The sequence below is a fragment of the Colletes gigas genome, unplaced genomic scaffold (genome assembly GCF_013123115.1).
Source record: "Colletes gigas isolate AHSC1104 unplaced genomic scaffold, ASM1312311v1 Colletes_gigas_Sc00027, whole genome shotgun sequence".
Taxonomy (NCBI): domain Eukaryota; kingdom Metazoa; phylum Arthropoda; class Insecta; order Hymenoptera; family Colletidae; genus Colletes; species Colletes gigas.
Genome location: NW_025106656.1, coordinates 400071 through 426577, shown reverse-complemented (window position 1 = coordinate 426577; position 26507 = coordinate 400071). Strand labels below are relative to the sequence as shown.

General features: G+C 39.2%; 8 protein-coding genes across 9 annotated transcripts in view; 2 read left to right on the top strand and 6 right to left on the bottom strand.

Annotated features, from left to right (window-relative positions):
* Positions 1-2170, bottom strand: part of LOC122401744 (disintegrin and metalloproteinase domain-containing protein 10) — a 159375-nt gene extending 157205 nt beyond the window's left edge. For both annotated transcript variants that reach the window (XM_043404080.1, XM_043404081.1), the window contains exon 1: positions 1211-2170. In XM_043404080.1, the coding sequence (XP_043260015.1) occupies positions 1211-1289 (79 nt within the window). In that variant the 5' untranslated portion in view covers positions 1290-2170. The remainder of the gene's footprint in view (positions 1-1210) is intronic.
* A 4756-nt stretch (positions 2171-6926) lies between these two features.
* LOC122401671 (homeobox protein MSH-D-like) lies at positions 6927-11464 on the bottom strand. The gene is made up of 4 exons (XM_043403951.1): positions 11026-11464; positions 10250-10408; positions 7537-7640; positions 6927-7232 (listed from the first exon to the last, which is right to left on the bottom strand). Exons 1-4 carry the CDS (start codon positions 11462-11464, stop codon positions 6927-6929), a joined length of 1008 nt encoding a protein of 335 aa, XP_043259886.1.
* Positions 11465-15684: 4220 nt separating this feature from the next.
* On the top strand, positions 15685-17572 carry LOC122401740. The gene is made up of 6 exons (XM_043404072.1): positions 15685-15941; positions 16003-16203; positions 16273-16451; positions 16534-16823; positions 16906-17159; positions 17398-17572. The coding sequence occupies exons 1-6, from the start codon at positions 15685-15687 to the stop codon at positions 17570-17572; spliced, it is 1356 nt and encodes a 451-aa protein (XP_043260007.1).
* Positions 17573-17865: 293 nt separating this feature from the next.
* Positions 17866-19260, bottom strand: LOC122401670 (carbonic anhydrase 1-like). Its single transcript, XM_043403949.1, has 5 exons — positions 19068-19260; positions 18863-19004; positions 18463-18580; positions 18187-18411; positions 17866-18072 (listed from the first exon to the last, which is right to left on the bottom strand). The coding sequence occupies exons 1-5, from the start codon at positions 19258-19260 to the stop codon at positions 17866-17868; spliced, it is 885 nt and encodes a 294-aa protein (XP_043259884.1).
* A 228-nt stretch (positions 19261-19488) lies between these two features.
* Positions 19489-21372, top strand: LOC122401669 (MYCBP-associated protein-like). Its single transcript, XM_043403948.1, has one exon. It carries the CDS (start codon positions 19489-19491, stop codon positions 21370-21372), a length of 1884 nt encoding a protein of 627 aa, XP_043259883.1.
* Positions 21373-21711: 339 nt separating this feature from the next.
* On the bottom strand, positions 21712-23186 carry LOC122401668 (carbonic anhydrase-like). The gene is made up of 7 exons (XM_043403947.1): positions 23162-23186; positions 22947-23081; positions 22480-22624; positions 22314-22419; positions 22135-22237; positions 21871-22007; positions 21712-21819 (listed from the first exon to the last, which is right to left on the bottom strand). The coding sequence occupies exons 1-7, from the start codon at positions 23184-23186 to the stop codon at positions 21712-21714; spliced, it is 759 nt and encodes a 252-aa protein (XP_043259882.1).
* Positions 23187-23446: 260 nt separating this feature from the next.
* LOC122401742 (carbonic anhydrase 2-like) lies at positions 23447-24936 on the bottom strand. Its single transcript, XM_043404077.1, has 7 exons — positions 24894-24936; positions 24648-24821; positions 24366-24504; positions 24179-24284; positions 24016-24118; positions 23628-23764; positions 23447-23566 (listed from the first exon to the last, which is right to left on the bottom strand). Exons 1-7 carry the CDS (start codon positions 24934-24936, stop codon positions 23447-23449), a joined length of 822 nt encoding a protein of 273 aa, XP_043260012.1.
* A 328-nt stretch (positions 24937-25264) lies between these two features.
* LOC122401709 (carbonic anhydrase 7-like) lies at positions 25265-26355 on the bottom strand. Its single transcript, XM_043404028.1, has 4 exons — positions 26321-26355; positions 26124-26261; positions 25673-26026; positions 25265-25506 (listed from the first exon to the last, which is right to left on the bottom strand). Exons 1-4 carry the CDS (start codon positions 26337-26339, stop codon positions 25265-25267), a joined length of 753 nt encoding a protein of 250 aa, XP_043259963.1. The 5' UTR covers positions 26340-26355.
* Positions 26356-26507: the final 152 nt, after the last annotated feature.

Sequence of the window (26507 nt, the reverse complement as noted above, 5' to 3'; positions counted from 1 at the left end):
ACCAGTCAATTCAGCTGTTTCTAAACTAATTAACCGTAATCGGTGATTGAAAACTAACAACCTCTGCTGTAAATAGTTTGAATAAACAAGCAACTGTGAAACACGTCATATAATATTAACAAAGGAAAACTTTCGTCATCTGCATGCTCGGAGAAACCTTTTATTAGTAAAGCGATTCGCAAAAGAGGATTAAACTTTGCCAAACAGTGCGTAGATAAGGAACTTTAATTCTGGAAGTAGGTCCTATTTTTAGAATAAAGCAAGTTACGCTATTTAATTTAAATGACCACGCTTTAGCGCGGAGAAAGCAAACTTCAGGAACTTAGCTTAAAAAAATGAAAAGTCAGCCTCGAAACACGGTTAAAAGTCTGTATATTTATGAGATCGTATAGCTGCAGGAAGAGTCGCAAATTTATTATTCGTTAATTCCATGGTAAAGAAGAGAAAATAATTATTTGCAGCAAGATAACAATGCAAAGCTCCGCACAAAAAATCACTCGGTGACACTGGTAACTGACGTTACAAATATTTGTACGAAAACACTTTCCTGCTAAATAATACGCATTTCCCGCCGTATTCTCTCCGTGCATGCAGACAAGACTACGTTAACTCGTTTCGATACAGAAGCTAGACGAAAAAATGATCTTGCATCGTATAAATTGGAAATTTCCTACAAAGGATCGAAAAACTCACAAAATACGTTGTACGGTCACCGTATCGGGTACGTTGAACCGACCGTATCAAGATAAACGAAATTTTAGATAACCTTGCTAACGACACTAACACTCGGGAAGGACGGGACGTTTGGTCTGTCCTGTATTATGGTAGGAGGGAACCGAGCACCGTGAGCGAACAACCGTTTCGTTTTAACGTAGACTAAAGAAAAACAAAGATTTTTGAAACGGAAACTGTGCACTTGCGTTTCGTTTCAGAGGCACCACAGAGAAACGCGCGAGACACGCTGGTCGTGAAAGGATGATTCACGAGACGCAGAAATGGATACACACGCATAGAGGCGCGTATACAGATACGCGGGTATGCATATGACACATCGGCCAACAGCACATTTCACGGGCCAGATGCTGAACGGTACAGGCACCCGGTACTCTCACGCGAAACACTGTCGTATCAATGAACCGATTCTAGCGGAGCGAAGCGTACGAATACACGTACGGAGCGCGGAAACGATAAAATATGTGGAAAAACTTACCGCTCTCGATATAAGGCACCAGCAACAGCAACAGCAGAAAGGGAACGTATCCGTACGTGTCACTGATCATCGTAACCATATTCTTTCTCACAGTTGGAAGCCGCTGTCCGGGTATTGGCACCACCTCGCGCGTACGTGCGAACAACAATAAACAAAACAACAACCGGACGACGCGAGGAAGTAGCGGTTTCGAACGGGTAGTCGCTAACAGTCGCAACAGGACACGAGAAACCCGATGCGACGAGAAGCGATAACGCTGGCCCGTATATACGAGAGCCTCGCGATGACGCGCGGTGATCGAAGACGAACCGATATTACGAATATATTCACCACTCAGCCTGCGTACCACCTAGATAGCATAGCACACACTCGATTCCGATTTCACTGACGTTACCTTGTAAACGCGCTCCGTTGTCCGCGCGCGCGACTTTTCGTAGCAGCCGAATCATATGCGAAGCACAAAAACCGGAGAAAAAGCGACCGACGAACTACGGCACGCGATCGACGACACGGTACACGGCACGTCTCGACTCGGGGTTGACTAGCTTACGCCATCGTTTCCCAGGAATATTACACTTTTACGCGGACGGTCCTTACCATCGACGATCCGCCCCTCGTAACCTTTTTTTCTGCTGCACGCTACTCGTCTCCTTCCCTCCTCCGATCTGTCTCCGTTCCGTATTGCTCCGTTCCTTGTTTGTCGCGTTGTCTTACGAGCGTCGTGCCCAGCTGACCGCTTCCCTTCTCACACTCTTTTACGAGACGACTCAAGATTTAGCAGACGCATCGCAGCAGTAACAAAACACACACACGACGTCGGCCAGTCGCCACCATCGCTACTGGCAGTTCTGCCACCGCAGGAGCTTCGACTTTCCTGCCATGTTCACGGTTTGCTATTCTCTCGTTCGCGAACGCGCCGCCAGATGCCGATACTTATCGCTTGGCTGTAGGGAATATGGCACCAGGATCGCCATTTCCCCTAGGTAATGCCTAGGGCGATCGAACACCATGGAGTTGGCAGCGTTGCCGCTAACGATGGCGCTGGGGAAGTGCGCGAACCGCTGGTTTTGGGTTTGCCGCTCTTGTTGAAGATGGACTCGTGTACATTTTGTAAAATAAAGTGTTCTTTGTTTAACGTCCGTATTGGACAATAAACGCAGTGTTTTTTTTTAATTGAGTCATACTTTCCTCTCGACAACGCCGCGTACATGTAGCAGGCTATGTCCCTGCATGGCTACGTAGCCATTGCTGTCCCCAGGATCGGTTCAAAGCCACGCGACGCCCTGGACAATATTAATTTCAGCTGATCCTCGAATTGATTGCTTGATCACTTTGCAAGTACTTCTGTAATTAAATGAAATACTTTTTTAATCTACGATCGTGAACTCATAATTTGTAACCGTTCAATAAAGTATTACATTACTTTTTATTAGAATTTATGTTCTGTAATCATAATCACTGGTTTGATTGCACAGTAACTATAATCATTAGTCATTGATAAAATTATGTATCCAACTCTGTCCCATATTAAGACTGTCACTTTTTCTTGTTCTTGTACTAAAAATAAAGTAACTTATTTAGCGCCAACTTTGGCGCCCAAAACCGGTGCCTACTCGACTTATGGCTAGAGGCGACCCTGGCTATCCTGTAACGAAATAATGTGACGTCATTTAGTGACATCACAATGGTTCAATCATCGGCACAGCAAGTCGATCTTAAAAATCATAAAATATACATTTTGATTAGATATAAATTTTGTATATGCATTTGATATTAATGTAAATGTCCTATGGTACGTGTTTGCTATTATGTTACAATGTCCTGGAATGATATAAACTCTGTATAAAATAATTCAGTATAAAGCATTTATAAAATATAATATAGAAAATTATAGTTCCGATAATTTTATCATATTTGTTATACATTACTATATATCCTATTTTCTGATTTTATTTTGATAAATTGTAAGTCGAAATTTATCGCTAAAGGGTGTTTGGAAATGCTCAGAATACAATATTTGTACATTAATAAATCGAAGATAAAATATATTATTTAACAAGAATGTTGCGCGATAAATTGTTTAATTTCTATTTTGCTAGTGTTTTAAAAGAAATATTAAATTGAGAAAAATCGCTTAAAAAGATACACCTAAGAGTCTCATAGGGAATTTCAGGTTACATAGGTTATTGTCCCTTTGGGCGCACGAAACCCGGGAGTTTTCAAATTTAACCATGGATTAAATTTTTATATTACGGAATTAATTATCGTAAAAATATTATTAACAGTTACAAATAAACTAAATGCACGGAAAACGGAAACAAATAATTTACAGTTCCACATTTTGGTTCTTCAAATTCACCTACAACTATATTATAAAATCTATAATGACAAAATTAACCTCTTGTTAACTGAACAAAGTAAGGAACACGGGCATACTTCTATATAACAAAACTTACCATCTTTTTATTATTATTAGATGCAGATTAAAATCTATGTAACTTAATTCTTTATTGGTAATACCATTCTTAAAGAATGAAATCTATCTGATGGGTTCAATTACATACATATGTCAAAATGCATGCTCCCCACAATTCGGTAGAGACAATGTTAACGAATCACTCCACAAATATAGAACAAAATGCAAAAACTATATTACGAAAGAACGAAGACAAGGTCAATTTCAAACACGCACAAAACCGAGATTCGTCTCCACACAATTTAAGTAAGTTTAACCCTAAGAAGACTGATAATGTGCCCAAAACCGTCATGTTAATGACTAATTGTTATGGACTATGGTATTTAACGAGCACACTTACGTTATCCATTGCTATCTTTAAAAATCAAGTTTCATACTTTTAAGATTCGGTGACTGGTGGGCTCAGCAAACCTTTCTCCTCTAGTCTTTCTAGGGTTAATGAATCGGAGATAATTGTGGTCTTTCAATTTCAATCAAATACTAATTGCAGTTTATGACAGTGCAGTCAACCGATGAAAAAGGACAAGAAAGAAAAAAGCGAAAATTAGTCACGAATTCTACTTCGTGTTCTTCGATGCTACAGAGATATGATAACGTTCTAAAAAGATGTTTTCGATGGTGCACTAAATGTTGCAGAAAACAGAAACCAAAGAGAGCCGGAAAATTAAAGAAAACTTTATGGAAACGCCTGAAAGAAAAACGTGAAAAATGCAGAAGTAAAAAACGAAGAATATACGCTTCGGCTGCTCAAAGCAGTACCACGACAGCTGGATACACGGAGTCGGAAGAAATTAGGGAAAGAAAACGTAGGAGAGATAGAAAAGCTGCTAAATTCGATGATTCGACTGTTGACCCACGCCCGTTCGACGATGAAAAAGTCATTACAGATCACGGTTTGGAAAAAGATTTCGTCGATTTCACAAAAAGCTGTTGCTATCTGTGCGCAAAAAATACGATGGCTATTGCGGCGGCGATTTCTAACAAAGTGGGCAAATCTAATATATCGATTCAGGCTTCTACTCATTTCGTGGAAAAATCTACGTCCGTTAAAAATGGCGGTCCAGGGACGCGTGTCAGAACGGTGCAATCGTCCGTTAAAGTGAAAATGCGCGACATGAGTACGCTGTATCCGGAGAGAAAGAAGCCCAAGAGAACGAAAGGAAAATTCAAACTTAAGAAGTTAAATATTTTTCCGATTCTGAAAGCCCCAAAAGCGAAGCAACCAAAAGTACGAACCGTTGCTTGCGAAACAGACAAATCGTCGAGACGCAATAATGTACCACAGTGTAGAGCAAGGCGCGGAACTTACTGCGTAAGGGAAGATAAGTGATTATTTGTAATAGTCGGTCAAAGTTCTGTGATTATTCGAGAGGAAATTGCGAAGTGACTGACCATCTTTGTTCCGATGTTACAAAGAAAATACATATACGACACTTTGATGAACACTTTAGATTTTCGTAAGTGATCGATTGTTTCTGCACAGTATTATAAAACTTGGAACGTATTTACCAAATAGTATAACTATACTTCCTGTTTTTTAATACCTTAGGGGAACGAGTTACGGCAATGCCTTTTTATTTGTGCCACAGAATTAAAAAATAATAAAATACATTGTATATGTATACAATAAATACAGATTTTCGAAGTTACTTCTCACCGAAAACTGCATTAACAAGATATTTTTTATCCCTACAACTGTTTAATATACAAATTTCATTTTTGTTTTTCATTTCATGTTTTTATATTCGCCAATTTACCTCGAATGCAAGGTGTGCGTTCCTTTTACTCTGAAGTCTGATGAGCGTAGATCATTACCGTCGGGATCAATAAGTTTTAACGTGATTGGCATTAGAAGTTTATCCATTAAATCCTGATATCGATTGTTACTGTCTCGTATGATTCAACTCCCGGAAAATTAATGGGATGTTATAATTACGTCACCAATTAACATCGTTTCACAGTAATTAATATTGCTTGTGTGTCATTTCGCACTGTTATATAGGGTGTTTCTGAATTGATGGTGTAACCCAAATAAAGAGTGAATCCACATAAAAAAAATAAATCGAGAACGTAATATTATATAATATCTAAAAAACATTTTTTTTTTTAAATACTACGATGATCGTTATCTTATAAATTTTGCAAAATACGTTACGTTACATTTCTCGTAGACGATTTGTCGAAAGCGACTGCCGTGACATCGAAGCGTTTGTAACCCATGTTCCACAAGTGTTTGCTCGGCTCTTTAGATGACTCTTCTATCAGGATGTCAACGATTTGAAATACTGATCGATTACTATACGTAAGCGTATCGACAGAATGACAAAGACTGAAGGTCTGAATTGGAAACGATGCACGCGTACTCGTCGAATTTTCCATATCCATTTATTCCGAAATGAAGCTCCGCGCGAATATATGTCACTTCAAATTTTCAATTTATTTTTTTTTATGCGCGTGTGGATTCATCACTTTTCGGACTGCACTATCGACCTCTATATCCTCGGTTCGCGCGTGTGTGTGCAGGAAGTTCGTTTCCTGGCGGTTAAGGGACCATGATCGGACTGATACGATACGTATCGATGATGCTCGAGCAATTCGATACTAAAACACAAAGTGGGAAGTATCGGTGAAAGGTATCAAAACCTAATGTAGTCGGTATCAATGTTCGACACCGATACTTCTGAAACGAATACTAATCGACACCTCTAGGCATAGTTGCCTTAACAATGGAACCGATGTCGAATAGTACCAAGTAAGTATCGGTACGTCAATGATTGATACTTAATCGTTCGATCGTATAATACACAATTTAAATCGAACTGTTTAATACTCAGATAAAAACATTGACGCGTACCAATTACAATATGTACGAGCACTCTTGTCCTTCAATTAGTTCGGAGATTCTAGTTTCAATATTTAAATTTCTAAAGAGCCGTTCGATTCACGATTTTTATCTCGTTTTTTAGACTTAACTCTCTCTTGGGACCTATCTACCAAAACAATAAATATTCATTGCACAAATCTGTATTTGTCATCGTCGCAATTTATGTACACGTTGCTCTCGTCTCGTTACAATACATCCCGTACATTTCCGGTGAATTAACATTCAACGTTTTACACGATTATTCGTCTAATGAGAATCATTTAAGTAAACGTACATGATTATGGGTTCGTTAGAAAATCGTAGATTCGTAATATAGTGATTCAACGGTCGGTTGAGTAGTGCGAATCGATATGAGTTCAGGCGGTATCCGGAGAGGATACCATAGACCGCGACGGTATCGTCGCCGCGTTCACGTTAGCGTCATCTGACGCAGGATTGCCAAACACGAGGGGTGTGGTGTAGTATGGCAACAGAGGGTACTGCGTCGGTGGAAAATACGTGGGTGGAAACAGCCCTTGCCTCTGAGCGATTTTCAACCTGGACGTCAGCTGCTTCTTCCACTTGGTGCGACGATTTTGGAACCACGTTTTGATCTGCACTTCCGTCAAATTCAGGGACTTCGACAGCTCCATTCGTTTGCTCACGCTCAAGTATTTGTCGATCTGAAGCGAGAATTCACGAGTGCAATAAATGATTATGATACTGACAATATAAATTCTTAGACCTTTAAATTCTCAATAACACTTTTGCTTTATTATTTTTTTTTTCTTTTTGGTGGTCTCTTCAGGCAGTCTCCACGTGGCTCGTTTTGACGTTTCGTATCTGTTATCGTATCTCTATTAATATTACGAACGACCACTTTATACTAAAACAATTAATGAACTTTTATTTGCAACAACCTGATAAGAAGATGTTTGCTCTGAAAACGATAAATAAATAATTTTTTGACTCGTTTATCGAACGTACCTTGAATTCCGCCTCGAGCCTTTCTAATTGTTTAGCGCTATAAGCTTGGCGCGGTTTCCGATCGATCCCCGGTTTTCTGGACCGCCTTCCACTCGGTTTGGGAGCTGCGCAAATTAATACTTTACAGAAATGGATTACGGGGAGAAAAGGATCTGACGATAAACTAACAAATTTCAGGAAAATAAAATATTAATTGCACGGCAAGTTTGACGGGTTGACAGCTCCTATCGCGACAGACCTTCTCGAAGATTTACGACCGCGATAATAAAAATTTAACATTATAATCATGCGTCTTAATTGTTCGGCTAACTTCGTCAGCTTGTACTCAATTACCACTTTCTCTGGTGCGGTCTACTCATTGGACAGCGTCTAGAGTTACCAAGCGTGTCTAAAACATGCGGGATTGTTTGAGGAACGTGTGACATCTTACAGTCAATACAAGGCAGAATGTGGCAAAGAGCTGGACAAACAGTTTATACCGAGGAACGTTTGGCTGCGATTATCATTATGGTGCAAAGAAGTTCCACACATTTCCGTTCAAGGGGTTATATGAGGTATTATACCGTTGTTAGTCACATTTAGATAATATGACACGCCGATCTGGCACGTACAAAAAATTAGATAAAGAAATATCCAGAAATTATTGCACATTTGTGATTGAAAGAATTTCTTAATATTAATCTAACGCGATCGAACAATTTGTGTAATTCAAATACATATCTCATTTACGGTTCTTGAATAGAATAACTTAGAATTCTTTTTCTGACGTGAAAAAAGTTTATAAATACCGTGGAAGGATAAGAAAGTTGAAGAAACTCAGAAACAAATACAAACATGTAAAACTTGATGCAAAATTCCTGTTCACTCTTTTATGTGATATATTTCTAATTATTTTAGCAACATTTCACAGACTGGTTACTCCTGTCTATCGTGAAACTGAAAATTGTGACGATTCCACGTCAAAATAGGAATTTTTCCCTTTGTTTAATGTTCAGTTAGCTACTCGGCCCTTATGCTCTAAGCCAACAAATAGATGTCGCCTGTTTGCATAAGACCTTTTGCGTTTTTTCGTAGAACTTTCGAGTACAATTAGGACTGCGACGAACGGAAACACTTTCCGGCGTAAAATTCTTTGCTATAAATTCCTTCGTCACATTATTCCTGCAAATATTTCTTCTACGTTAAATATACAAGCGTACCTACTTTTCTCGTATGGAGTATTATTGACAATTTTCATTACACTAATTAAAAATGGATACTTGCTCAAATACGAAGGAACATTTTTATAATGGAACAACAACCAAAGAAGAAACGATAGAAAAATAATTAATTTCTATTTCGTGTCGACTATTAATAGTACGAAATACGTTTCTCGATTACGGCGGGATAACTAATTTAGCGGAATTAAATGTTTCAATTTTATTTTAAAATAAAATTAGATTTTTATTAAGCCTCTACAGTTATACTATTTAAATTTAGTACAGCTACGTGCACTGATCGATTCCTCGACGTTCATACGAATCGACCGGTACAAATTCGTTGTGCGAATTGATTATGTTTTCCAGAAAACGAGAAAGACTACTGGCCAAAAAAGAACCACGGTGACGAAGAACGAAAACCGGCGGAGCCAAGATTTACGAGTGTACGGAGACATTTAACACATCTCCGGAAGGTGGTTAGAGTAACGTCGCTGATAAATGGGCTCCTAACAGCATGGCGGATAGTAGCGAAAGAAACGAAACAACAATGGCGGATTGAAATCTCCGACAAAAATTATTCACAGCTCCGCTGTCGTCGTTCCTACAAATTCATAATTTATCGTCGTAACTATAATGACATTTATTTAATTTGAATGTCGTTACAAGTCACACGACCAAAAATAAAACATAATTTCAGTGACGTTTCGATCGAACGTTAGCCCCGATTACACAGTTAAAACACATTTAACTGTATTTCAAAATGACTGAAATTACGAAGTATTTAATAAATAATTGTCATTAATCGTGTTATTCTTGTTTATAATACTAATTATAACCTGTGCAAGCTGAGGCATTGCTATTAAAAAGACATGGTCGATACGAGCAGCGTTAAAAGCGGTTGAATTATCGGTTGTATGGGATTAAAACCGTTTGACATCCGAAGAACTAATTATTTTATATACCCGGTTGGTAACGCACCAAAATCGGGGGGGGATTCAACACCCCAAGCTGTTAATGTGACGATCGCGTGTCGAAAAGCTGTTACCGCAGACGCCTCGAGTAATGTCCAATATTCCCTGGAGCCAAGAAAGAACACGCCGATTTCGCTCTTCCCGGCATTGTTCGCGAAAATGGAATTACGACGATAAGTTATTGCGAGCGGATAATTAGAGTCTTTTGTCGTGGCGAAACGAAAATACCCGACTACGATGATATTTCAAGGCGGACGCGAGAAGTCCCGACATCGATATTCGCTAAAATGCAAACAGGTAAACCGTACCGCTAAAAAATCTTCTATTCGACGTTAATTGCTTACCCAGTCATACGCAAACATTACAAACGTTTGTCGCCAAAGCTCAACAACACTTCCCAATTTAATTACATATTTCCACGTTGATCGAAAAATAAATCGCACGTCAAGTTTTCTCTTGTATTTCTGTTTCAATTAATGTTTCTATCGACAAAATAAAAAAAGACTCACATTTTTAACGAAAGGTTAATATCAGTGAACTCACCTTGCAATCCGAATAATTGACCAGGTTTCGTTTGAGCGAACCAACTGTTGTATAAAAGGGATGCTGAAGCAAAAGATGTCGCCGAGTATCCGGACGGGTCTGAAAATGTAACTTCGGAGTACGATAATCCTGCTGGTGCGTATAATCCGACACCCATGTCTGTAAAATAATAAAACTAATGGTCTTTTACAGATATTACATTAAGAAGATGCAATCATTGCATCCTGATTTCATGTACGAAACTGGCGAATCTAATTCTGTGTTATACTGTAGTATTTCGACTGAAAAAAGTAGCTATTATTTAGAAAATATTGGGAATAGATATATGGGAAACTGGAAAATTCTTATACGACACTTTATACATCAAAATCTTCACTGAATCAGAATAGAGATACTAATCTACTAATAAACTAAGAGATAGTAATCTAACTAGAGATACTATTAAATTTTAATAAAACCTTATGAAAGACTACTATAGTGTCTAGAAGCTTATCGGTTAAATATAATGTTTTTCGCTGAATATAAAATTTACAGAGACGATTCTAAAACGTAAGAATTCCTATATTTAAATTAAAATACTATATTTCACTTTTTATTATTCCATCCGTCTAATTTACTGAAAAGGACCAAAATGACGACAACGTAATGCTCAATCGCGAAGCTTCCAACGCCAATTAGAATTGCTTTTCACAATTTTTTTACGAGCAATCAACTATTACAATCGTTATTAAACCCCCTTACTATTGAAAGGTATGTCTTTGTATCATAAATTGTACCCGAATGCGTGGCTGGTATAGCTGTGGGCTTGATAAACCGACTTTCATCCATCTTCTCGTCCCTATCATCCTGCTCGTCGTCCCTATCTTCGTAATTATTTAAACTGGAAGACACTTCCGTGTCACGTTCCTCGTGTCTTCCGAGAATATTATCAATCGTGAATGCACTGGATACAGCGATCGGCGATGAATTCTTCTTTTCGGTTTGCTTCCTGTGAATTTCTCTGCAACTTTCGCTACTGGATTCGGACGTGTATTCCATCATGTCCTGGTGGCTGCCCGAAAACTTCGAGAACCGTTCACGATCTTCTCTCGTTCGATCGTAAGTGTCATCGACGACGCGAATTTCGTTAATATCCTGTTGCACGGGTGTTCGAAGATCGTAGATCTCGTCGCTGATCTTATGATTTTGATACAGCTCCATCGCTGACAATGTCATTGGATCTCGTTGCTCAAACGTTCAAAAATTCAAGCTTTACGAATGCACTTTCAATTCTTAATTAACGCTCACTTTACGATCACTGTCCAACGTTTATTCTACATCGCGCACTTCTAACTTAGGTGAGATGGTCTCTCGTCCAAAACAACGATTTCAATTAAACGCACCGATACCGTCCATTTTTCGTCACTTCTCCGAGCAGCTGCGATTTTGTTGCATCTTTTGTCGAATATCGAAGCACGTGTAATGTTCAAACGATCGTTGGAACTCTCTCGCCAATCTCTGCTGGCATTTCGAACCTAATCTCCGACTAATCACCCTCTCAGCCTTCCGAAACCAAGTACGTTCAAATGTATGACAGGTGGCACGTGTCCGTGGTCCAGAAGGACCTCCCAACATCCCCACCAACAGTTCGTGAGGGAAGGTCATCCTACGATGCTGGAAGAACATCTCGGGCCAAGGATCCCCACTCGTTTCTGTTACCTGATCGGAGTAGGGGTCAAAAGCTTATTCACACTGGTTTAACGTTACTTTACTATCATACGCGCGATAAATCGATAGAGTGCCTACTCTCGTCTTAAACATTTTCAGGTGGGCTTCCTTCGCTTCGTATAACGTTTGAACGACTAAAACCACGTTTTATTCCCGTCGTTCAGGCTTTTCGCGTCACCGGAAACGCAGCAAGACGACCGTGTTCCTAAACAAACTTCGATTCAGGGTACATTATGGTCGATGTTGCCAATTTTACTTCGAAACGATGATTCTTACGTTATTTGACAAACTACTTGTAATTTTTATAATTCTTCTCTCATATATCATTTACATTATTTATATTACTTCTGAAGAGGACTCTAGTAATAATTCAGATCTGCACGTTGAAAATATTTTAACGAAATTTAATGGTAAGTTCGATCTTTACCAACGGTGAACGTTATTTAAAAATTGTGTAAAATCGTGTGGAAACAGAATGCTATCGTCGATGCGCTATTTTATATTGCGCCATTGTTGCGTAGCTCCGTTTTATCGAATTATTATTGTCGTTCTCGTAGCAGTAAGGACATTTCTGAGAACGTAGTCGTTTAATGTCATGATGTGCGCAGTAGCAAACTTCATCCGCCGAAAAAGAGTTCATCAGGGATCAGAAAGCAGAGCTCCAATTGGCTCCGAGGAGCGCATGCTCTCCCGAAGAGTCCGCCTTCTTCGACCCCCTATTTCAGGGCTTTATGTCAGCAAACTAATGGTTCCTTCTCTATCACATATATACATATACATATACTCAAGCAATGGATAAACGCTTCTGCCATACGGAGAACGCCGTGAAAAAGTATCGCAAAATACTTCTTCACGCGTTTACTAAACTTCGTCCAGTGGTTCTCACGCCACAGGGTTTGAACATTTTATAAACAATTTTTAATACTAGCAAAAAGTGCTCAAGTCGATGAGGTTCCTTTTAGAAACGAGTATGAATTATTTTAAAATGTATTCCTGTACTCGAAACGACTGTAAGCAGTTTTTAAAAACACTAGCTTGTTTGGGAAAATACATTAAAAATGATTCATTTTTTGCATGTTTGAATTACAATGTCCCTTTCGAACTTGCAATGTGAAAGAAGCATGTACGCTAGAATAGATTCTAATTTTAGATAAAAATGCGATACCTGGGATCTTCCACGTGTCGTCTACGACGATATTATTTCCTTTTACCGGGCTGCAAGTGCCCGACATTCCCGTGAGTATCGTAGGTTACCAAACAGATCAACTCAATCTCAATGTTCGTTTTCACGGACCAAAAATCCATTCTGCTCCATGCTGCTAAAAGGATCAATGGCGATTGTGAGTGCTTTCTACGGCGGACTGGTATCATCAATCGGTGTCCAGTTACTTCAACCTCGTATATAAAACGCAAAGTATTATAATTTAAATTGTTCGATAATATGTAAAGTTACTATCCAGTGGATGATACGATGCTTTCCACGTTGTTAGTTTAACATATTTCTGTAAAATTGTGTCATTTTTTCTTTTTGTTATTTTAAGCGTAATTGCGATCGAGTTGGAGTGGAAATCCTACCGGAGGATCGATGAAAGTACGGCTACATACTAATGAAATATCGCAATCTTTGGATGTCGCTTACGAGCGTTCTTAAGAAATTTAAGCGTGCAAGTGACGAGAACAAATATTGAGCCTCGGGTACGTAAAACGAAATGCTATGCATCACCTTTTCGTTAGGTGTGAAAGGAGGAAGTAACGACATGGTCGACGCACATGGTATTTCACGGACAAGAATCCATGCTACTTCCAGGAAACCATTACGAGCCCTTAAAACATCTTTCGATATGTTCGAGAGAAAGACTGTCGCGTACTTTTAAAGACCTCGGTAAATAATTCGCATTCGCACGACAGAGCTTGAAATGAATATTATCAGATGTCCCCGTAACAAAAGATTCGAACTAACTTAAAAAAAAATGTATGTACGTTTATGAAATATCCTCGTAAAAAGAAATCTTTACAGAGATTATTTTTATTGAGTTTTCGATTGCTCGCGTTATGAAATCCTGAACACTACCATTTATGTTACGTGAAGTAGAGATTAATATACCCTTAGGTTTGACACATTTTCTTTCTTTATTGCTATAACGCCTGGTAAAGTTCCCGGACGAACGGTAGTTCTCCCAATGTGGACTTTTCTTTTACGTTTGATGCACGCTGCGCCACATAATTGAAACGATCAATCAAACACCTGCGTAAAGAAGGGTGTACTAACGCGTGCACAAATTGCCGTGGAACATTTTCAAGCAGGGAGAATCCATCGACGCCACACCCTCGCTGCATCCTGCATCTGTAACACGCGTTTATCTTGTTTAAACTGGTTAATTATATCTTTTCTCATAAAATTTCACCTTTTTGTTCGAGAAGTGTTCAATGCACAATGAAAGTTCCATTTTGTTACGAGTAGAAGTCGGGAACAACATAACCTAGCGCTCAGATACCACGAATGAAATTTCAAAATGGCGCCGCGCGCAACAATTTCTATATTTTTCATCACATCTTTGCGATAGTATTCTTAATAGATCGGCGACACTTTCCTGGTGAAAATGAATCCAAACACAATGTCACTTCGACTATTTTTAATTACACGTTCTCCTAATTACTTCCGAAATACTGTCAATTAGGTACAATTAAAAATAGGCTGAATAAAGTAAGATTTGGAGTCGTTTTAATCGCGAATACTTAATACCGTTTTGAACATCGAAGAATATGAAATTTTTAATTTCCATTACTTGAATTCTCATACAGATTAAATTTGTAATACTTTGATAATGACATCTTTAGAACAAAATCCAATTAAAACAGGACATCTACTCTAGATACTAAGATTTTAATAAGATTTTCTTCAGAAAAAATAAAGCAACAATTCTTTCCAAATAAAAGTTAAATATCATTTTTTTTAGTATACACGTGTGCGGGTCGTAAAAAATTTTGGAGGTTATTTCAGTAATTTTGTCACCGTGTGACCGCTTCTATAATATTTCACGTCGAACGGGCAAATATTTGAAAAAGAGAAAAAACATTACAGAGAATATTAGTAAGTTTAATATCGCGGGAGTCTGAGGCGAATAGGTTAAAGAGATTGCGAGAATTCTTTCGAAACTGAGCGATTAATTTTCGGTAAGCTTCATGTATAACTGGTCGCTATTGGTATGGGCGCAGATATAGCCACTCTCGCGAGGTATTAGACAGGTGAGCGAGTTCCCAGGGGAACAAAGCCCCCATTACCTCATCTCGCCAACCCATCCCATTTATCCCGGCAAACCCTCCGCTTCTAAAACATTCATAAGAGCATCGTAAGTGGTTTTTAATAAAGGTATTTAATCATAGGTGTCGGATTACTTGTAAATCGGTTGCTAGTGTCACCGACTGGTGTTGGATTAGTCACGCGTACAAATATGTGCTCAGTGAAATCCCAGTTTGTTTGCATGTGGGCCATTTGTTTCAGCCGTTTAGTAAATATCGATACTCGGATCGCGCGTACGCGTTCGTATTTTATACTTTACAGAAATTCAACTGTTACTTTAAACGCAAAGCTTCGTTAACGCCCGCTTAAGCACGTATACAGTTAAAGCAATTATTTCTAGCAGTCGTGTGACTCGTTGCAGGACCGTGTCTCCGTTTTGACTCAGTCTTCGTCCTACCTGAGAAAACTCTGTTCGTAAAAATATCAAATGTGTTTCCTCGTACGAGTCCAACTCGTCGCGTTGGTGGTTTCGATCGCGTCGATGCCAAAAATTGCTGGCCAACAATGCTTCGACGACGGCAATGAATTTTGCATCGACGAGAACGACATACTGTCGGTGGATCTTCTGCCTGGATCGTTCCTGTTCGCGGATCAACAAACAGCCAAAAGCAAATCGACGGACACCGACGATAAAGCGGCCGACGGGTCTATCGACAACGCGTTGAATGATATGGACTATCACAGGTGAGTTTAAAGTTAACTGTTGTTTCTCGATAACATCGTGTCTCGTGATTTTTCAATTTAGGAAAAGGATGAACGAGTATTTGTGCCACGGTTACATGGCGGAGGAAATTTTTAAATTAATAAACACGCCCAGAGTTAAGAGGCGTCTCGGTACGCCGGAAAAGAATGAATTTAAAGATTCGATGGACGACGACAACGTTACTATTCACGACAAAATGTTGGCGGACGAGGGAAGTTTGAAGTATAAAAAGTGGTTGCAGCGGTGAGTGTTTAAGTTTTGTTTCTGTATTATTTTCGATAATCGATGATCCACCATAATTTTTTTATTTAGGAGAACCACGTTAGACGACGTGTATCGCCACTATATTCCCCACAAGAAGATGGATAAAATGCAAGGGCATCGAGATGGAATGATCGAGGAATTCGATGGGGAAGTTACGGGTTATGCGATGCAGGCTCCGTTACCGTCCGGAAAAGTTGGTTTCTACGAAGGACCAAACGAAGAAGACGGTACAGACAAGCAATCGATACATGAATTCTAAATAATTAATTCCTTCGTACGCGATTTAAACGAAACAAAACTATCAAACAGATCACATGTTGTCTTCCTCTTCGGGGCACAATTTTTATTACGGCCAAAACTATGGTCACGGGGGTGACCACCATTTCTTACATCACACCGAATCGTTCCCCGCCATACACGAGGAACACTATTACACGGCACCGTATTATCACGACCACGAAGAGGAATATCACAAACCTTACTATCATAAATCGAAAGGAAATGAACTCTCGATAAGAGACTTCTTCGAAATTGCTCTCACGGCCTTAGCGTTTCTAGCCTTTGGATTATTCATTATACATTTATTAATGAACGCCACGGTACGAGATTCAGACTGATTTCATTCAAATTGGATACGATAGTAATTTTTAATCCTCTTTTTCATTGGTTTCTTTTATAAAGAATAGTATGAATACAACCTCTCCCACATTGGTAACCACCAGTAGACGCTTCAAGAGGAACATTGATGGTTTGCCCTTTTCGTACGACAGCAACGAGGAATTGAACGAGCTCTCTTACAACGTTTTAAGGTCCATTGAAGCTGCTCTTGTCGCTGACATGGACTCTGGGAATTGTCTTCGTAGAATCCTCTGCGAGAACAATCGACGATCTACGGAGACCAAGGACGCGCGTAAAATTTGGGTACCAGTTTGGAGGTAATATAATATTTCTAAACTTGCTTAGGTACAGAATGGTATATGAAGAAACTAACAAACTTCATCGATATATCTAGCAGGCAATGATAAGATTTAAACTGTCTCAAAAATTTTCAAAACATTTTGCAAGATCGAACGTCTTGAAAATTCGATCTTGGAAGTCGTGAATATTTAAAAAAATTCAAAATTATTTTTGGGTTATATATACGCACGATAACCATGGAACCTTCCTTTTCAGTCTAGGAATGAGCTGGATCTCTGGCAGAGTATTAAAAGGATCCTCATGGTCGGCAATGATGGATTCTGTGAAAGCATCCGTTCTGGGTTTAGGCGGAGTCGACTGTGTATCTCTGTATCCTAACTGTGATCTCAAGAAACAGAGGATCAAGAGGGCTCGAAGACGCAGAAAATAATTCGATCAATATTATTTAAAACATTGCACTACATTACGACTAATTTCATCCTTGGATTACTTTTAATACGTATTAAATACTCATTTTTTTAATGGCTTGTATTTTGGTTGGTTTCATCGAGCAACACAGTAAACCTTTCGATATTTATATTTCCTACAAAGTTGTTATTATACACGACGAAGATTATAGGTAATAATTAAATAATATTCACTGTATTTTCCAACGAAACCAGCAGCAATGCGATATATGTATTTATCATTTATATGTTTACAGTACTTTTTAACGACGGGCCATCAATTTTCTGGGGTATCGTTGGAAACGTCGCTAGGTTCGTCTGTTTCGTTGTTTGAATAATCTCGTGGCAATGGTAAGAGAGAAGCATACGTCGAACCCGACGGACAAACGTGAAATATGTTTCTGTTTTGTCTTTCTTTCAACACGCGTATGTTCGAGAGTATAGGTACACCCTTTTCGTCGGTTAACGTGCGAAACTCTGCAACCTTAACAAAACACGAGCATAGAAAATAATCCACCACGGTGTGACTCTCATTGAAAAAATTCTGAATATTGTTAATTATCAACGTAACGTGATTTGAGAAGTTGCATAAATTTACTTGCTCGACGGAAACTCCTATCGGTACTCTGCTGATCACCCAGAGAATTTTGTGCACGTTACTTATCGTAACTATCGAACCCCAGTATAAAAAGTAATCGTCATTGAACGGCCTCATAATATTTGTCAACTGTATAGGCACTATACGAACGGACGAATCTGTGCTCTGTATGGAAGCCAAGTTTTTCACTATTTCCTCCATAAATTTATTTGGCTCGTTCTGTAACTAACCACGATTACATCATAATGTTTTATCGATTCAATTTTTATTCGGAACACTTGGACTTACCTTAATAAAATATACTAAAATGGTGACGCCGTCGGGTCGCCGGAGCGCCGTGTCCAACGTTTCGTACTCGCTTTTGAAGTGCACTGCGTGGAGTTCCATCGGCATGCTTTAAACAAAATTGCATCAAACTGTATTTAAAACTGAAAGTTATTTTGAAAAAGCACCAGCGAAACGGAAGTTCTACGAAAAATTCTCTGAGCGTAAAATCATTCAAATATATGGATTATTTAATAATAAAAGCGATGAGTTTTAACATGGAAATATTTAAATTTCCCTGAAAAAAGTGTCACGTATATCATTGATCAAGTAAGTTCTAAATTCTATTTTTAATTCTTATATTAAATCGCTGTTGTGGAATCAGTTAAAAATACAGAAACACTTAACAAACCTCGCACCGTCAATGTAATGTTCGCTCCCGTTCATCTCGTTTTCTCCCCAGTGAAAATGAATTTGCGAGAAAATATAATTCTCCGTGAACGGTCCACCGCAAAGATAAGGTCGTTTCTGCTGCCATTTCGCGCTGAGAATTACTGATAACCGATAAACGTTAACAATCGATCGTACGAAAGATAGGTTACCATCGAGTACGCTACCCGTGTATCCAGTGTTGGTAATTTTCACTTTCCTCGGCGCCACGTCAATATTAATCCATTGCAAAGGACTCAGTTCTATAACTTTCATATAACTGATATCCAAATCGACCGGAGACTCTAATTCGCCATCGGTGGCAGCTAAACCTTGAACGAACCTAGCATTCTCTGTATCAGCCTCGTGCGTTTCTGACATTTATCGGTAAAATGGTATCGTAAACTGGAATTATTTGAGTCGTTTAATTTAGACACGATGCTTCAAACGTTTACATATTGTCGAAACTTAGGGTCAAGTACTGTTTCAATTCGATCTATTCGCGATCGATCGCGCTCCGTACCTCGTGAAGATAGCATTCGAAAATGTTTGTGCAGGGTTATAAAATATTCTTAATAAATATCTGCTTTGTACTTTCGTCATTTTACCATGGATTACGCGCGTAAAATCGGCAAACCGAAAGGCCTGACGAGATGGGAGACGCCCGTGACGAGAGCTCTATCCACTCGCGATGGTTTCATGTGCACGGACGAAGATTACACCGAGGATGGTGCACTGGTGAACTGGAGGAAATGGTTGTCCAACCGAAGGAAACAATACAAACGCATCGAGTCGGTCACCGGTCGCCACCAGAACGACCAAGTGCTGAACGGTTGCGAAAAAATTCGACCTCTCGTCGAGATGAGAAATGTGATGGATTACGCGACAATACCGGCACCGGTGATTCCGGACAAATTTCGAGGCGGTCCAGAATTTTGGAGGACGCCACAGGTGTTGTCCAACCGTGGAGATCCCTGCTTACCGGATATCGCGTACACTCAAACCAAAAAAGAATTAAACCTACTTCCAGAGCTAACGTTCGTGGACTTGCCGGAATTATTAGAAAAAGAAAAAGATCTCGTGGGTTTAAAATCGAGGGAACCATCGTGGAAGCGTAATCGATATTTACAGAAACGAATGGTCGAGCTGTCCAGGGAAATAAAATTGCTCGTACCGAAGGAACCGGAAACGAGGGAGCTCGTGGTCGAGGGCCACGCTCCGCGACGAAAAACGAAAGAGCCAAGAATACCGCCCATAACGATCTCCGACACCGAGGAGAAGAACGAATGCGACCCGAGCGTGGATCAGGATCAGGCGGTGGTGTTGAAGATCCAAGATCGAGAAATAGTTTGGCGAGGATCTGGCTTCGAGAACCAGGGAACCGACGCGATCATCTGGAACGTGTCTTTCTCGGGACGAGTGGATCAAAGAAAGGAGAGGGAAATCGTGCTGGAGAACAAAGGAAATCGCGTGATCGTTTACGAGTGGAGAGACGCTGCATTTCGATCCGCGACGATACCATTGGGAAGACGAACGGGTCCATTTTTCTTTAACAAGACGAAGGGGACGATTCTTCCAGGACAAATAACGAAATTGAAGGTTTGGTATCTGCCGCGAATCCCGGGTGTCTTTAGCGAACTTTGGAGACTGAAAACCGACCCGGAGTTGTGCTCATCTCCGTTGATAATAAGACTCAGCGGTTGTGCGGAGACCGTGGATCCACAGAACGCGAAGAACGATCCCGTGCTGATCGTCGACGAGTACTTGGATCGTTGCGTTCGGGACGCCACGATACGAGAAACCATAAACGAGATAATGGAAGACATGCACTGCATCGAACCTCCAGGACCTTCTTACGGTAGTCTGTTTCTGGAATCAGAGATATTCGTTACTAAAACTCCGCTGTGCTTCTATCATCCGAGCCTCGTGACAGAGTTTCACAAGATTTACCACGTCGCGACGAACCAGAACGAGCGGCGTTGGAACTTGTGTTTGGATCACCTGAGGGAAACGCTGTTGAAGATTAAGGAACCAGCAGAAAGGCAGTCTATGTTGTCGCAATTCAGTGAAATCTATAAAAAGTGCCTAAAGCCTCCGTTGGCAGCCTCTTCTATAGACAGGAAGCACGAAACTGTGTATAATTTGTTGTGTTATTTTACGAATCGTTTCGAGATCGAAAGCAAGTTCGCGAGAGATGCGTGCTGCACGAAAGACACTCGAGAAACTGTTGTCGCGGTTTCGGAAATTAATACTAACGAGGTCCAAACGTCGGTAAAAAACAGCAACTCGCGAAACAAGCGTGGAAGAAGATCGATTACTCGCACTCAAAGTGTTCCTATCGAAAGAACCGTCGACGATTCTGTTCGCTTTGTGGACATTGGACCGTACAGGGAAATATTTTTCATTCGTGTTTACGAACTTTTAAGAGTGATGATCGAACGAGCGTGCGCAACGATCGATTCGTTTAATAACTTGAACGAACCTGATAAGTGAAAACGATTGAAATAATAAATAGAACTCGAACCACGTTATTTAAGTTCGAAATGTTGATGAAATTTTGACAATAGAAATATGTTTTATCGAAAACTAAACTAAGAACCCCTTCTCTTTCGAGTACAGATTTTTATTAGACGGATGATAATTTTATTCGTTAGGTCGAATGGAACTGGAAACATAATGAGAGGTGTTGGTTTTAATTGTACGTAGTTATAATCTGACTACGAGACTGTATACATATACCGTAGCTCTTCCTGTATTTTTATTCTGCAGTTTCTTATACGATTATTATATAGACAAACGCGTAACTTAAAAATTTGTTTCAAGGACGTCGCCTCAGGGGGTTGCTAAAAATATTTTTCTACACTTCAATTGTTGCGTTTCACGCCAGTTTGCCTTTATACACCGTCCATCCTTGTCCCTCAGCCTTCGAAATTCATTGATCTGTGGATTTCTATCGTTAGACTGATTAAAAATGATATTACAGCGACTTACTTCGTCGGGTCGTATCGGCGTAACAACAGGAAATACAATCCAAGTGGCGCATTCAGGATTATCACCAACGTTATATGATCCTGCGTACGTATAGTAGTAGCTGCAATACGTTGCACAACGCATAAAGGACAGTGAGTCTACAACAAATGCGACCCAAATATTTTATAACGTCGTTCGTGGTCACTTTGAATTTTTAATAGAATTAAATAAATCTTTTTACCGAGTCATTAATTGCTAAAAGACTATTTTATTATTAATACTAACTGGGTGGTATTTTCACTTCCGAGTCAGCGTCAACAATATACTGCAGGTTCTCCGTTATTCTTTCCATTTGCGGATTGATACAACCGCAGCAAGGAGGCTGCACCTTTCGTAATATTTAAATTAATGTTACGAGACTCGTCGTCGAACGCGATAATAAACGAAATACCAAATTTGCCTACTAAGAACAAATACGCCAGGACGCACATGCCATCTTTGTGCCTCTGGCATTCGTCGAAAGTCACGTATTTTCTGTTCCAGTGCACCACGTGACACTCCATCGAGAACCTTGGCGATACGACATTTATGAAAATCGCGAAAGACGATCGTGGATCGTTGATTTTTTACCAAGTGCCATTGATCGTGTGCTCAGCACCCCGGCAATTGTCTTCGCCCCAATGGAAATGAGCGTCGAACATTTCGTACACGTCGTTCGCGAGTGGACCTCCGCTTACCGTGGATGGAATTCGATCTCCGGTCAAAGTTATTCTCGCTGAATGTGTAAAAATATTTCTAGCTCTTTGGTAAAATCGATCAACCTAATTCATTGTCGGACTCTTAGAGATTTTCAAAAACGAAAAGAATTCGACGTTGCTCGAAAGGTCAAGTATGATATAATACATGAAATTATACGAGAAAGGAACATTCTGATTATTTTTCAATCATTCTTTGTGTAGCTAGAGAAACCTACCATTCACAAATTCATTGCTTCGGATCGAGAATTTTATATTTTCTCTATATTTAAAGCTAGAGGAATTAGTTTTTTATTTTTATAATACACAGAATTTATGGATAATTAATATCAAGCGAATTACCGGTATGCCCATTATTAATCATACGGGCTTCTCCATCTTGTAACCAGTGACCATTCATAACAAGAGAATCGTACCTGCGTGGTCGTACTAATCGTTCGTTTAGATCGATCGGAGATTGTCCTGTCGTTGGCAAGCCTTAAAAAAGATCACAAATGTATAAATGTTTTATCCGTGATTACGTAACCTTAATCGAGTATTAAAATTTTTCTCAGTACCAATCAAGCCTGTGTATCCCGACATTGCAACGATGTATGCTGAATAGGTATCAAAATGGATCGTATATAAGCCAAAACATAATTGAAAATTGATTCTCTTTTGACAAGGTCATAATCGAAAAGTATTGTAAGGGTTACATAGTTAAAGGTTATGTTTTATATTTCAAAAACAAGCGAATAGTTAAGTGGGATTCTTTGTATCGATTTTAATACAACCTTACAATTTCGTACAGCAATAAAGAATTAACGATTTAATAACGATTTTTTTTGTTCACGCAATATTTTTTATACAGCAGCGCTGTCCGTCGCGAAAAAGATTCTTCTTCTATGAAGACGCTGCTGCTGTCTCCGATTTTCTAATATATTTTCTAATCTGCTATCGTAAAGACTCCTAAATGCATCCATCTGTTATGAAAACGAACAAATAATGAGTCACACTGTAAAAGAGTATTCCAATCAGAAGTACCTGTCGAAGCGATATTTTCGTTATAGTCGATGAAATTATCCAGATAACACATTCATTGTATGGAGCAGTCGTGAGAGAACCAGGATAAGTATAATAGCCATGGCCCCTGCACGCGTCTAACATCCAAAGTAAACAATCTGTTAAAGAACAATTTCAAAAAGTTATTGACACTTCGATATCGATTCATAGAATTCGTTAAAGTAAGAAATTAATCAATAATTCTTTAATTTCCTGACTGTCTCATCACGAAGGTTTGAATTTAAGAAAAACTTTAAACGATTTTTCTGTTTTCATTGGTTCATAAATTAATATACGATCATAATAACAGAAAATATACTAAAATTATTATTTATTTACGAAATTAAGGATTTCAATTCATCTTTTTTACCGGGTGGAATTTCAGTACTGCTCCCCATGACTTTGATCTTGGACAAGTTGTTCGTAATTGTTGAAAATGATGGATTATCAGGGATTCCAGGGCATCCAACGACCTGTTTAATTATTCATTATGCGAGAAAAACGAACGGATCGATTGTAATTGGAATTCGTACTTGCAGGAAATACGAGAGTATTACTATTCCGTCTGGTTTATCGAAGCACCGTTCCATCGATCCGTAACGAGTGTTCCAATGCATTATTTGTGCCTCCATGGAGTACCTGCGTTCGAAGGCTTATATGGAATGCTCGTTGCGGCTATACGCGTGAAATTAATAAGCAGAAATAAAAGCGTCTTCTAACCAGATACCATCTATGGAGTGTTCCGCGCCGAGGGAGTTTTCAGCGCCCCAACGAAATCGCACATTCATAAACTGAAACTCGTCGGACAAAGGTCCGCCACGCATCGTAGGCAACGTTCGATTCGAAAATTCAATGCTGACTGAAAATTATTTGATACATCGCCTCTTACGAGACAAATTGAAAAATTATTTTATCATAAAAGCAATATTTGAATGACAATTTTATGTAATCGCAGTTACATCTTTGATAGCTTATAAACGATCGAAATTTTTTGGAAAGGACCTGTTTTGCCAGTATTAGTCATCGTAGCTGTACCCTCGTCCGACCAATAGTTAGTCAGATACAATGGCGGAAATTTTTGACTCCAAGTGGCTGTCTTGCTTAAATTAATCGGAGACTGTCGCCATTTAGGCAACCCCGAAGACGAAGTTGAAAATATCCCGCTGGATTTGGAAGCTTCAAAAATTAATTAACCCGATAGAAACGAACTATTTTTAACGCAAGATGAGATAACCTGTATTTACTAACCAATTCTCTTGGCTCTCCTGCTGGTCGATCTTGATATCGCCATTTTCGTAATCGCTTCTATAGGAATTATTTAGAAATTATTATAAATGTTTTTAATCCTGCAACCGAAAAATATGGTAAAGTAATTTAAATATGTATGAATTATGTTAGTTGCTACATGTTGCGATCTTTACAATGAAGCTTGTTACATATGTATCGTATATAATGTATCTATATTTAAACAGCAGTGCTAATAATGCATTTAGTATATTTTTCATTGTTCGTACATTGGACTTTCATTAAACAAATATATTTTATACGTAATTATAATACATTAATTTCTTGTTGACAAAACGATGTATACGCGTTACACTTGTGCGATCGGACGTAATTTAGCTGACGTAATAAACAACACGACCATTTAATTTCTGTACTTCCCGATAATTTTCTTTTATACATATGCCCTGTTTATTGCACAGCATTCGAAACAATTTCGCCTGGTTTTCGGAAATTCGCACTGGTTCCGGAAAAACGATCCAACTGACGCACTCGTGAAACGGAAAGGTCGTGGTCGATCCTAAATAATTATAATAACCCGGAGTTTGACAAGCTTGTCTCATCCATCCCAAACAATCTGCAATAAAATTTGTTATCAACGTGCAGAAATATATTTAAGTTCGATACTCAATTTTAATGATTAATGGCCAGATTTACTATAATTGCTGGATTACAATTTTTAATTAAAATCATTACTCATTGTCTTCTGCTAAAAGAGAATGAAAATTTCGTTTCGAACGTACTCGCTGGTAATTTTGTGACCGATTCGGCTTGAATGACGTTGTACAAACTGTCCGTGATTCTCGAAAATAATGGATGTTCGTCCCAGACTGGCATTTGATAAGCTTGCAGAAAGTACGAGCAAATAGCTAGTCCATCTTCCTTGTTCCAGCAATTGTCAATCGTCTCGTATCTCTTGTTGAAGTGTATCGCTTGGGCTTCCATTGTGAACCAAGTGCCATTTAGGGTATGTTCCGCACCCTTGCAGTTCGAAGAGCCCCATCGAAACACCACTTCTGTCAACTCGTACACGTCATTTGACAGTGGTCCGCCACGAATAGTAACTGGACTCTTCTTCCCTTCCAGGGTTATTCGAACTGATAAATATTTACAAATATCAGTGGTAATTAAACGTACCAAACGAGGCATTTCGAGGAATTTTCTATTAGAAATATTTTCATGGCTTTGAGTTACCGGTGCTGCCGGTATTTCGCATTTTTGCGTCGCCATCTTGACTCCAGTGACCGCTCATGAGGAGAGCAGGAAATTTAATTGGGATCGCTGAATCCTCGCTGATGTCGACCGGAGACTGGCCCCATTTTCGACCATCGCCTTAGAAAAAATCGTTGAAACCGTCGTGTTCTAAATGCTATCGAAGTTGAAAAAACAACTCTCACCCGCACACTGCATTTTATTTCATAATTCTTGCCGATCGTCGATCGTTGTACAATTATTCTGGAATTTAGATGAACCATCGAATCTTGCGTACACTTGTTTCACATATTAAAATTTTAACGTTTGACAGCTGTCAGAAATAAGGCAGCGTCGACAGGTTCGGAACAATCAAACCGTGCGCGA

Excerpts from the sequence above, each read along its gene's own strand:
- LOC122401671 (XM_043403951.1), bottom strand. The coding sequence starts at position 11,464 with ATGACATTGTCAGCGATGGAGCTGTATCAAAATCATAAGATCAGCGAC. Across the intron at positions 10,409-11,025 it reads TATACCAGCCACGCATTCGG|ACATGGGTGTCGGATTATAC; the intron begins GTACAATTTATG and ends ATTATTTTACAG. Across the intron at positions 7,233-7,536 it reads GGCTCGAGGCGGAATTCAAG|ATCGACAAATACTTGAGCGT; the intron begins GTACGTTCGATA and ends TTCTCGCTTCAG.
- LOC122401740 (XM_043404072.1), top strand. The coding sequence starts at position 15,685 with ATGTGTTTCCTCGTACGAGTCCAACTCGTCGCGTTGGTGGTTTCGATC. Across the intron at positions 16,204-16,272 it reads TATAAAAAGTGGTTGCAGCG|GAGAACCACGTTAGACGACG; the intron begins GTGAGTGTTTAA and ends TTTTTTATTTAG. Across the intron at positions 17,160-17,397 it reads ATTTGGGTACCAGTTTGGAG|TCTAGGAATGAGCTGGATCT; the intron begins GTAATATAATAT and ends CTTCCTTTTCAG.
- LOC122401670 (XM_043403949.1), bottom strand. The coding sequence starts at position 19,260 with ATGTCAGAAACGCACGAGGCTGATACAGAGAATGCTAGGTTCGTTCAA. Across the intron at positions 19,005-19,067 it reads TACCAACACTGGATACACGG|TAATTCTCAGCGCGAAATGG; the intron begins GTAGCGTACTCG and ends ATCGGTTATCAG. Across the intron at positions 18,073-18,186 it reads TAGGAGTTTCCGTCGAGCAA|GTTGCAGAGTTTCGCACGTT; the intron begins GTAAATTTATGC and ends TGTTTTGTTAAG.
- LOC122401669 (XM_043403948.1), top strand. The coding sequence starts at position 19,489 with ATGGATTACGCGCGTAAAATCGGCAAACCGAAAGGCCTGACGAGATGG.
- LOC122401668 (XM_043403947.1), bottom strand. The coding sequence starts at position 23,186 with ATGTCGGGATACACAGGCTTGATTG. Across the intron at positions 23,082-23,161 it reads GGGATACACAGGCTTGATTG|GCTTGCCAACGACAGGACAA; the intron begins GTACTGAGAAAA and ends ATCTTTTTTAAG. Across the intron at positions 22,008-22,134 it reads GGAAGTGAAAATACCACCCA|ACTCACTGTCCTTTATGCGT; the intron begins GTTAGTATTAAT and ends CATTTGTTGTAG.
- LOC122401742 (XM_043404077.1), bottom strand. The coding sequence starts at position 24,936 with ATGGCGATATCAAGATCGACCAGCAGGAGAGCCAAGAGAATTG. Across the intron at positions 24,285-24,365 it reads CACTCCATAGATGGTATCTG|GTACTCCATGGAGGCACAAA; the intron begins GTTAGAAGACGC and ends CTTCGAACGCAG. Across the intron at positions 23,567-23,627 it reads CGAAAATATCGCTTCGACAG|ATGGATGCATTTAGGAGTCT; the intron begins GTACTTCTGATT and ends TTTTCATAACAG.
- LOC122401709 (XM_043404028.1), bottom strand. Across the intron at positions 26,027-26,123 it reads GCGAAATACCGGCAGCACCG|TTCGAATAACCCTGGAAGGG; the intron begins GTAACTCAAAGC and ends AATATTTATCAG. Across the intron at positions 25,507-25,672 it reads GGTCACAAAATTACCAGCGA|ATTGTTTGGGATGGATGAGA; the intron begins GTACGTTCGAAA and ends ATTTTATTGCAG.